Source organism: Manduca sexta, chromosome 27 (genome assembly GCF_014839805.1).
Source record: "Manduca sexta isolate Smith_Timp_Sample1 chromosome 27, JHU_Msex_v1.0, whole genome shotgun sequence".
NCBI classification, from domain to species: domain Eukaryota; kingdom Metazoa; phylum Arthropoda; class Insecta; order Lepidoptera; family Sphingidae; genus Manduca; species Manduca sexta.
In genome coordinates, this window is record NC_051141.1 from 11,339,495 (window position 1) to 11,351,666 (window position 12,172).

The window sequence follows — 12,172 nt, forward strand, 5'->3', positions numbered from 1 at the left end:
TGCTTGTACGCGACTTCTTGGCCAAAAACAACACACTAGAATGATACCGCAGCCACCCTGTGACTTTTTTTGTTCCCGAAACTGAAGAGGCCCATGAAAGGACGACGCTACGCCACGATTGACGAGATAAAGACGGCATCGAAGGAGGAGCTTAACAAGATACAAAAAAAATGATTTTTTGAAGTGCTTCGAAGATTGGAAAAAACTTTGGCACAAGTGTATAATATCCCAGGGGGATTACTTTGAAGGGGACAAAATAGATATTCAGGAATAAATAAATAATTTTTGAAAATACACAAAATTCGCGATACTTTTTGAACAAACTATGTATATACATATATACATACATATATGATAAAAATATTTTAGAACTCTTTGAGAGTTAGTTACAATGGATTCCAACTCTTCAAAAGCATTTTTCGCGACATCCTTTGTCAACTAATTAATTCAAAGTCGTTTAGGTTGAAGGGATCTCATGCTTCACGCAATCGTCTTCGTCGCAGCTTCCTTGCCGAGCTACTAGCAGTACTTATTATCATGCTGTATACATTCGAAAAATTCGTATTCATAGGCCAACTTAAGCCACGCCACATTCATAATAATTATGCGTTCTTTTTTAATGAGATACCGTTACAACACACATCACTTAGACAATTACGCACCTTTTTTATATACTTTTCAAGAATATATCAACTAAACGAAAAATAATGTTTAAATAGTCTTGGAAAAGCAAATTTATAACACTGACTTATTTGACATGTTTGTCATTGCTGTTAGATAAAAACAATATTACTTTCTGTCAAAAAACACTTCATGATACGGTATTGAATGAATTATTTACATAAACGCGACACAAATCTGCTCAATAAGTAAGGTTGTAATATTACTGCTATAAGAGATGGTAGTAAGGCTGCAGTAATTACACTGACTACAATGTCATTCAAAACGGAACACAACAGTGACTACAAGCTGATGCATGGCGGCAGAAATAGACATTGCGGTGGTACCCCAGGCGGACTCTCACATATGAAAGACTACCATTACTTATATTTTGTACTTATTTACCGTATTTGATAAAAACATCATGTAATTTTAATTATTTATGGTAATAGACGAAGGTTAACATTATCGACCGAACTTTGAAGTGCCAAAGAGCCTGTTAAATAGATTAAATTGCGATTTTGATAGATATATTCCATTCATCGCAGATATCAGATGTCTGATCGTAGGTTCCGGTAATATTAACGCCCGGGGCGTATACATTTTCAGCCACGTACCAACGGAGGTAATATAGCAATATTATAAAAATATTTTCGCAAATATTACATTTCACAAATAACTTTATATGCATTTAGTAAGGTTGTAAGTTTGTTGAAGATAAGGAAATAAGAAATTTTAACTTGTGTGACTGATTCATGTACTGAGGAATGATTTTGGTATTTGCAATTACGTTTATTTTTGTTTAATGCGTGGGATATATATTTATTTAGATTTTATAATTAGGGATTAAGAATCTATTTAATATTTTATCGCTTATGTATTAATTTAGAACAAAGTTATGTTTAGATACATAGATAATTTAGTACGACATCATTATCAAAGTCGACAGCAAAATTGCAATTTTAAAGTTAGTAACGCGATTCTTTTAGCAAAAAGATTTTTCTTTCTATTTAATTAGCATAGAATTTCTATAAGGGAAGATTCGTACTCGTAATATAAGGCAAAATTATACTCAAATTATCTTGAAACCTTGGGAATTATGATCCCTATAGGTAACTACTTAATTACACAATACAAGTGATTTAAGTAGTGAGCTGCAGAAAGCGGCTCAGAATTCATTTTACGAATATACATTTAATTCAATAAGCATCATGTTGTGAGTTTTTATATTTTTATTTTACTAGTGTAAAGGCAGATTTACATTGAGTCAGTAACTAAAGTCAGTGCACTGCCGAGTCAGTGCTGACCTGGCACTGCCATCGTGTAAATTGATTTCAAATCAGGAGCCTTATTAGAGAATAAGGGATAGGGATAGAGATCCCGCACGTTATTTAAACAGTGTGTAACAAGCACGTAACACAACACATCATGTTTAGGACTATAGAAATTTGGCTTACAGAATACCATTCCACGCACATTTCTAGTCCTAAACATGATGTGTTGTGTTACGTGCTTGTTACGCACTGTTAAAATAACGTGCGGGATAGAGAATAAGGCCCCTGACTTCAATATTCCCGCTTCATATTTTTCGGCGTCAGTCCGCTCCCCCCGCCACCCACGCCAGCGCAACTGACGCCGTGCAAATGCTGAAGTCAGTTGCTGTCGCTTTATTGTACGGGGACCACACTGCATTGCACCACATCACAAAATGACGCGAAAACTGAGCGACACGGAGAACTTAAAGAGCATTCAACTATACCGCGATAATTAATGCCTGTGGGATAATAAATCACAAAATTATAGAAATAAAGAAATGCGCGCAATAACATTACAGAATATTGCGCGAGAAATAAATTTAGAAGGGTTAGGACCGAGATTAAAATAAAATTAAAAACTTGAGGGCAACACTGACTACAAACGTGTGTACTCCATAAGAAATATCCTCGACTAATGACGAAATTAATCAGTCTTTACGATGCTGATGGTCGCAAAAGGGTATATCCTAGACCTGGAGAACGATATGTACTATGTGCCACGCCTGAAAGGGTAAGCTTTGGAGATGGTTTAGTTTTGTTTTGGGGTGGTATAAGCTTTAAATTAAAATCTTAGAGTCATTATATCTCAACACAGCCAAATCAACCAATTTAGTAGGTGGCCTAATTTTTCTATCCACCAGTATATTTATATAATTTAACTAATCATTATGAACCTTACCTCCATAACAATAGCGTTGTGCTGGCCTGGGTGATGTGGGTGAAGGTACAAATGGTTTCCGGCAAGCGTGTGGCGTCGAGGATCGTCACGGCGTGATGGACGTCCTCTAGTCGGTCCACGGCTCGCCTCTCCGTCCGACAACCCACCTAAGTCACAAATAAGATTAGATTTTCATATTTCTTTTTTATCTCAGGTGCCTCTGCGTGCACTCAAATACTACCCGCGACACCGATGGCGCTCTGGAAAGCGAGCGCGTATTTATCAACCTTTAGTATTTACACTATCTTTTAATTAAGTGGAATGTTAAAGGTTCGACTAATCCAAATTTTAATTAGATCGGTTATATATTCGATCGAAAATATATTCATCCTTTTGTTCAGATTTCAAATTATATCCTATTTTACCCCACATAAAATATTTAATACAATGTTTCACTAAATTAACACTAAATATGTTATAAGTATTTAACATTATCACGTATTGGTACAATATACGTGTAGTATGTTCATACAGTCATTAGCTAACCATCGCAGACCTTCTTCTCTCGTACTTATACAACCCATTTACCTTTTAATTCTCTCCCATTGTTGTGTATTTACCTAATTATTTTTATTCATTAGTCAAAAAAATATTTAAATTGATTAATTATATTTATAATCTTTTTTAATACAAAGTCTTCTTGTAATTGTTTATACACACAGTCATATACACAGTCACAAGCTTTAAACATTTCTCACAAATCTGTAAAAGTTATGAAAAAAATTATAGCAAATAATTGGCTGTAAATGAAATTAAATAATTTATTTAAACCTATAAAATGTTATACACTATTTAGATTCCGTCAATATTAACTCTACCACCAGTTCGGAAAGCAGTTTTCACCAGAAAAGAACGGGCAAAAAACTCTGGTGTGGCTCTTTCCAAAATAAATTTAAGGTATAAACTACAGTACATGAAACACAGAAAAGAGAAGTATTCCAATTATTTTATTTTCATTGCGGTTTAGATCAGTTCATTTTGTATTCAATGTATTCATTATACTTCAATGTCGTATTAACACAAGTAATTGGATTCACGAAAAACAAATAAATTTCATTCGTTTTAGTGTGTAGGTATTTGATCAAATAATTTTCTCCAAAACTAAACCAGATACCACTACATAAATAGTGTGCCTCAATTCATCATCAACTTTGGTATAAAAAAAACGTCAATTAACGCTTACTAACTGGTAAGAATTAACAAGCTTTGATTTTTTTGGTCATCATTTTTAATAAACACATATTATTATGTTTGTTTACCCAACCTTTTCACTGGTATATAATGCATAATCGAGTTAGTATGAATATAGAAGAAAATTAAACTTGCTTTCATCAAGTGGGAACCCCAGTAAAATCTAATCAAAGTTCCCGCTGGATGCATCGTATTACCTTTTTAGTGTTTTAACAACTTTCCACTGCGTAAAAGGAAATAAATTCGTATTGATTGGTAAGAATTCTTATTTGCGGCACAATTTATCTCAATAATTGCGCTATAAATAATATAAAAGTGGATATATTGAATTCACACAATCATTTGTGCTAGTAATCAGTAAGAAAAGTCTAATAAAAAATTAAGAGGTAAAAGTCTTAATGAAGATGTTAGCAATTTTACATGATTACTCCAGACAAGATACTTGCTGAAAACGGGCATAGTTAGTAATTATGTGGCATCCTAATAATTAATCAGTAATTAACTTATCACTGTTTCCTTTGAGTACGAAACTAATTGGGGAGAGTAAAGAAGAAATTACCGAAACAGTGATAAGTTAAAACTTTGAACAACAACGGTATATTAAAATGTAGTAAGCGAGTCGTAAGTTATCATTTTATAAAAAAAAACAAACACTTGAAGTCATAACACAATGTAACATATAGTTAAATTTAAAAAATTATAAGTGAGTTAAGCTGGGGTTAAAAAAAAAATAAAATAAACAAACTTACTGAACACCCAAATAGTAGATTGCTGGGATGGCTATCAGCCTGAGGCCAAATTCTGTAACTCACATCCTAATCTCAAAGATGACGACTCGAACCAGGAACCTCCACTACTTCTCACCCTTGCAACAACAAAATAATACTAGAACATCCATATGGCCTGCGAAGTCATATTTTCCATGCTTCTGTGTTTAAGAGGATATATGACAGTTAACTAAATGCAATCACATCGATGGACACATAAGTTCCAGTGCTAGTCAACACCATCACTTTACAATACATCAAACTTTTCAGGGCTAACTCAGTTTAGAATACGTCAGATCTAAGCGTTCCCTGTCATATTAATAACAGTAGACGAGTATACGACCATTTGAATAGAGTTAATTGCACACTATTTAAGATGTCATCATTTTATGATTCACATGTTCACTCTACGGGACAAATGATTCCAAAATTATACTACTTGCTTTAGAGCGTATATTATATTTTTACTCGTGCTTATAATTTAGGATTTAATATTGATAAATTTCAACCTACATATTCTGAAGCTTACTTTTATGGGAACACGAGCGACTCTAAAACCGCGTCGGACAGAAATTTTAAACCCATAGAACTCAAGTCCATATAATTTGATCAAATAAAAAAAAATCGTGTATAAGTACATATACCTAAGTAGCTTTTGGTCACGTCTCTGCCCGCGTGTTAATGTTCTTCCAGGCTAAAGTGTTCTATTATAAAAATCATGCCATATATTTTCCCGAGAGCATAAGCTTAAAAACATAGTTTCATCCCAAGGTCTCAAACTATCTCCTTACCAAATTTCATGTAAATTCTATAATATATATTTTTATATTATATTTATTATTTAAGAGGAACAATTCCGTCATGCTTTGTTGTTTCATAATTTTAACCGTTTACAAACGCACCCAACGTAATCACTCAAAAGCAATTAATTTTCCCTGTGTTCGCAACAGTTTTCTTTACTGCTGCGCTCCTATTGGTCGTAGCGCTATGATATAAAGCCTATAAGCCTTTCCCGATAATTATAGGTCTATTCAACAATATAAGATTTTTTCAGTTAAAACCAGTAGTTACTAAAATTAGCGCGTTTAAACAAACTAACTTTTCAGTTTTATATAATAGCATAAATTACAATAAAAAACCAATTATACTGACAGAGTCAAGATCACTTTTACTTTTTTAAATATAACCGAACACAGGTCATTACAAACCTTCAAACCTCTATCCTATTAATATTATTACGTTTGGGAAGACGAATGTATGTTTGTTCCTTTTTCACGAAATACGTTCAGTAGATATTTGGATGAAACCTTACAGTAACATTAGTTATACATCAGAATAACACATAGGCTACAATTGAAATTAAACTAATTTTCGGATTCTATCGCGGTTTTAGTATTTTTTATTTTCATAATCACGGGGGGGGACATTCGCGTAAATATAAGAAATCATTATGTCTGTATGTTATCGATTTTCTCAAAATCTATTGTACGGGTTTTTATGAAGTTTTGTATCGAGATAGCACACTATTTGATTTTGGGAAGGTTATAGGCTACTTTCTATCCCGGGAAAATATATAGCGGGATATTTATCCCAGAAAACTCTTTCACGCGCGCGGAGACGCGAGCAATAGCTAGTTATATAAATTCGCACATCAATTCAACGTAGAACCTTGTAATAGTGAGCCAGCAATATTACACCTGGTGAATAACTTTCGTGTCGAATTTAAGATTATTATATTACAAACTGAACGATATTAAAAGTTTCAAAATGAAAATGACAATATAACATGGCTCAAGTCACAAGACACTCAGGATCACGAATTGCAATTAAAATTGTAAAAGGTTGTTACAAGAAGGATCATAAAAAACCTCTCATTACTTCGCGTGTATACGTTCCAAAAAGCAGTATTCATTCTGAAAAAATATATCATATCATATCATTCATACACGAAAATCCTCTTGCCACAAATAAAACACATATATTGTATATCCCAACGAAAGAATTGAAACAGTTAACATCGTTTAACTACATTTCACAGAAACCAGATATTTCAAATTTATCGGTTGCACTTGAAATCTCAGTATTGCAAATTTGATTTCGCTAGAATTGTGTAAATATTTTTGGATAAATCGTTTCATATTTCTTTTGCAAAGCAGTAAAGTTATTGAATTTTTTTTCAGTTGATTGGAATTTAATTATAAAATATTTTCCGTGTTTTTGTCTAATAACTTTGGGGATTCCTGGGATTTTTATCGATAGCTGTCGAACTATTAACTATTTAAGCCAAAATGATTCAATTATGAGTTTTTATTTCTTTAGTCTCTAGTGATATAAATTATAATCTATGTTCTATCTAATCTATGCTCCCAAATAAATGGTAATAAAATAAGAAATACCAACAACATTTACTGTTTAATGCGATAACTGTCCAATAATTTTTACTTATTGCTTGTGAAACCGAAGGGTGATTAATAGTGGATTAAGGCATAACGTCTGATTTTATATTATACTAGCGATCCGTCCTGGCTTACCCTTGGTAGCAGAACATCAGGGCCACGAACTATATCCATAAGAAAGTGGTCGCGGTTTCAACCAAGATTTTTTTCGGTATATCAGTCCCTAAGTATTTTTGGCTGGATAAAAAAATTGCCTACGTCTTTCTTAAGTCTTCAATTTATCTCCAAAACAATTCGCTTGCGGTTTCAACCGAGCTAAAAGATTTTCCGGGATAAATGTCCCGATTTGTATGTTTCCGATGTTATAAGTAGACTACGTCCTTACCAGGGCCTCAAACTATGTCCATAACAAATTGTTCCAGGTTTCAACGGAGAAAAAAGTTTCTCGGGATAAAAGTGTCATATATCTTCACTATCTTCATACCTAAATTTCATCGAAATCGGTTCAGGATAGAAGATAAAAGATTTCCGAGATAAGAAGCATAATATGCTACTTTTATATATTCTATACTTTTTAGGATAATAAAATTATATCCTTTCTTGGGTCTCAAACTATCTCAATACAAAATTTCATGAGAGTTCATTCCATAGTTATGGAATTAATTGCGTTTAGACAAACACGATGCGACGCGGTGTTTGTTTCATTATATGCAGTAAGGATAACTGACAATTCATCAATATATTCCATTATGTTACTCTCCTTGGCAGTGGCGAAGCGTCCATACAAGCCGATTCACACCGGCTTCCCTTTCAGGATTTCGGTGATACTAAACAATATATTTAATATATAAATTTAAATTTACAACATATCAGACAATGGACAATAATTTAAATTGATAGTTATATAAGTTTATCATGTAAGTAGACTTAAACTGTTGGTCTGTTTGGCGATCGTGATACCTATTTCTATTACATTTACAGTTTTATTTTGAAAATAAACAGATAATATAGGTAGGTAGTGTGGTTATAATTTTAATACTTACTTTGTTGTTGTTATAACTAATTAATATGTAAGTACTTATATTTGTGATTAATGGAATGGATATACGTTTATTGTTTAATTTTATAAATGTTTCAAGTATTTACGCATAATAGGTAATTTAGTAGGTATGTCAACGTTCGTTGATTTCGAATCAAGACTAATCTGTTGTCTTAGTTTTTGTTTTCCGATAAATTGCCCCCGAAATCATAACTGACGACAATTTTTTTTACATCGGGTTACCTTTTGAAAAATTTCACCCTTCGCCACTGCCCCTTGGTAAATTAAGGTTTAAATTAAATAAATTCCTTATCGCAGACATGCATAAAATGAAACAACGAAACTGGGATAAGCCGTATTTATTAATGTAAATAGACTTGATAAATAAGAGTTTTAACTAATATAGGGACACTTTAGACAGTAAAAAATTACTGAAAACATTAATTTAATTTAAAATGTTTTGTTTTACCAAAAAAGTAAGGAAATTATAATAATTAGCAATAAAAAATAGGTAAATCTATAATATAAAAATGTATCGCTGAATGTCACGCTAAGCGCAAATCTCGAAAGCAGCTGAACCGATTTTGCTAATTATTTTTTTATAGAAAATTTGTTATTTATATCCTCTTTTACGAATATAAACACATGAACAATGCAAATCAGAACTATAGATATTTAAAAAAAATACATTTAAAATTTTGAACAATGGAAGTATCCCGGTTTCCTAAAACTTAATAGAAAACCGAAATTCACTCTCGTTTTCGGTTTCAGTTGACAAAATAGTTTCGGTTGTGCACTATTAGAGTGAGACTTTTGTATTTGGTCGGGTTATGCGTTTATATCATCATCATCATCATCTCAGCCACAGGAAGTCCACTGCTGAACATAGGCCTCCCCCAAGGATCTCCACGTCGACCTGTTAGAAGCGGCCTGCATCCAGCGACTTTCTGCGACCTTAGCCAGGTCGTCCGTCCACCTTGTATATACATTTATATGACGAGTAGTTACTTACGAGTTTTTAAACAGGCCCTGAGTTTAATAAAAGCGGGTTAAAAAGTGTTTAATGTTATACTCCCCTATAATTAGACCGAATAGTTACAAGTGAATATTAAAATAATTCAACCATACACACGAGTATTAGTTCAATTGTACCGAGGTTGGATCCATTAGGATCATCAACTTGAATGTGTATTAAACGCGCGTATGCGAACTCGATACAATGTAGTAAATGCATTCGTTTAATCGATTATGAACTTTATCGCTCATTGATTACGATTTACAAGGAATATATAACACGTACAAATATGGCTATAATACTCTCTGAAATCTACATTTGTAATCATATTAAAAGATTTTACAAAAGTACTTTGAAGTGTTTAATGTACGAAGCAAGTACCATGCAAGACTGATTTATTAAGATGTCCCTGTTCACAATCCGTAAAAATATAATAATTGATTTACGAGTCATACCTATTATATTAAAATAACAGAACAATATGCCGCAAATCGAAACAAAGCTACTTTCTTTCCGGAAAACAACATAAAAATACGTAATTCTCTCGTTTATAGTTTGTTTTTTTTCTCTCACTTTACATTACAAAACCGCTGGAAAAAATAATATAATTATAATATGACATAATGCACCAAATTAAATAACCAAGCTGTCTTAATAATTTGAATCTATAATAAGGTAAAGTACTGAAACCCATTAACAAAACTAGATGTTTATTTTAAAAAAATGTTTTGAAGCCAATGTTTTTTAAAAATGATTTCACGTTACACTTCATATTATTTTTTTAATATATCTATATAAAAATGTTGCTGAACCGCGATTTATCTGAAATTGACATTGAAATGCAATATTCATCAAACATGCCACACGAGTCGCTGATTGATACAAATTCATCAACTAACTGCATGAAATACGAATATGTATTTTGACATAATGCTTACAAAGAGAATGCAAAATTCCCAGGCAGCGGACACCTATTGAAATGTATAAACATTAAGCTCACAGTTTGTAATGTTTTAATAATATATCATTACTTTTTTAATATCATGGAATTACTATTTCTCATATAGCGATCGCGCACTGGCTGAAAAGAAAAAAGAATATTGAATTCTTAACACCATCTGTACCCGTGCGTTCAATCACCATCTTAATTTAAATCACATATTATCGGAACTGATTAGGGCCTGCAGCTGGGTCGAGTAGTGTGTGTGTATGTGTGTGGAAATCAAATAAGTCACTACTGGCTTTGCAATAATCTCGCAGAAATCCAACCATACCTTGCTGGGAATTGATTCCGCATTACATTTTGGTTAACCAATCTTGCATGAAGCTATCTTCAGGCGTTTTGATTTTAACAGAACTTGCGAATGTTGTATTGATTGCAGTGTTCAAGTTAGCTGTTATTTGACCAAATAGTAAACTTGACGAAACCTGCATGGCGTTTATACAGTTATAATATAAGTATTAAAAGGGAAACCCGTGTCTAAAATTTAAGAAAAAGTTATATCTATATTTTTTTTTATCAAATATCGAAATATACAATACAAAACCATCCACGTCATCTATATTATGAGCAGCTTCACAAAATTAAACTGCTATCCGTTTGTCTACACTTGTGGTAGCCTTAGTTCGACCACGTGTGAGCGTTTACTAGCTTTAAGTATATTTCTCCCATGCGCTTTTGCCCCATGCAACTAGTTCCATTTGAAAAAATACGACAGTGACTTAACATAGCAAAGATGGTAAGTAAAATGTGTTTTAAAATCGATTTGTATTAAAATTGAAGCATATGGATTTTTATTACGGATTTACATTAAAACGGTACTATTACGGCAGGTGGAATCGATATTAAGGGCCCTTATCGACTTAGACCTGTCAAAACCTTCACATTTCCGTCTGGAAACACGTGTTTCAATAATACGAACAAGACCACACGAAAAACTCGAACTAGCAAAACTGTTGAAACTACGAGTTAATCTTCTACTTCAATAAATATTGCTTGGAAGTAAATAAACAACACTACGACCAAGAAACAGCTGCACGTAAAGAGCTAAAGTTTGAGATCTCTCGTTTAAACTGAGCGATCGATGTCCAGTTCAAGTTCAACTAAATTGAAATGCGCCGTTTACACTTTAATTTCATATTTATGTTCATTCATTTTTTTAAAACTATATAACTTAGTTAAAACATTAAGAAATCAGCAGTATAGTATGTATTGCGTAAAAAATATATTAGGGTTTTTTTATTTATCTGTGTTCATTGTAGTTTGAACTTAAGAAATGGTGTGTCGGTATTGCGCAAATAGCGTTTTAATTTTTGTTTTTATACTTGACTCCATTTGTTAGCCTGGCAAGGGCCAGCTTATGCAACCACAGTGGACTTTTGGGTAAGCACTTTAAGCTGTCGCAACCCTTGTACGTAAAGCGACCATGTTGAGGGCAACCCACTAACAGACTACGAACTTCGGCTCAGGACGGTCACTGAGGGTGGATGAGACATCAAAAATTATTAATGCGCATAGTCATAGTCTATCTGTCTACAGTATTCGTCGGCACACGGGCCGGAACTATTAGAAGGGACAGGAAGGCGGGGAATGCATCGAGGACGGAACTATGGTTATGAAGTGTAAGAGTTTCAAGAAGTATTTTTTTCGACGAATATCGTGGCTGTCTCCATTTAGCGCTGTCGAATGGAGTATAGATCGAATTTCGCCTAACTAACGCATTCGGATGATTGACTGCCCGATCGAAATAGCGTCTGCTGGCCATATACATAAAGTGCCTGATGGTCAGTATATTTGCGTCCACGTGGAGGTTGCGGTTAAGAACGCACCACGAGGCACCAAGTGAGAGTC

At 33.3% G+C, this 12,172-nt stretch overlaps 1 protein-coding gene across 1 annotated transcript in view; it reads right to left on the reverse strand.

Annotated features, from left to right (window-relative positions):
* LOC115447261 (coiled-coil domain-containing protein AGAP005037) overlaps positions 1-12,172 on the reverse strand; it is a 247,084-nt gene that overhangs the window by 122,413 nt on the left and 112,499 nt on the right. Inside the window, 1 exon segment of the mRNA XM_037443911.1 lies at positions 2,875-3,020. Within this exon segment, the coding sequence (XP_037299808.1) occupies positions 2,875-3,020 (146 nt within the window).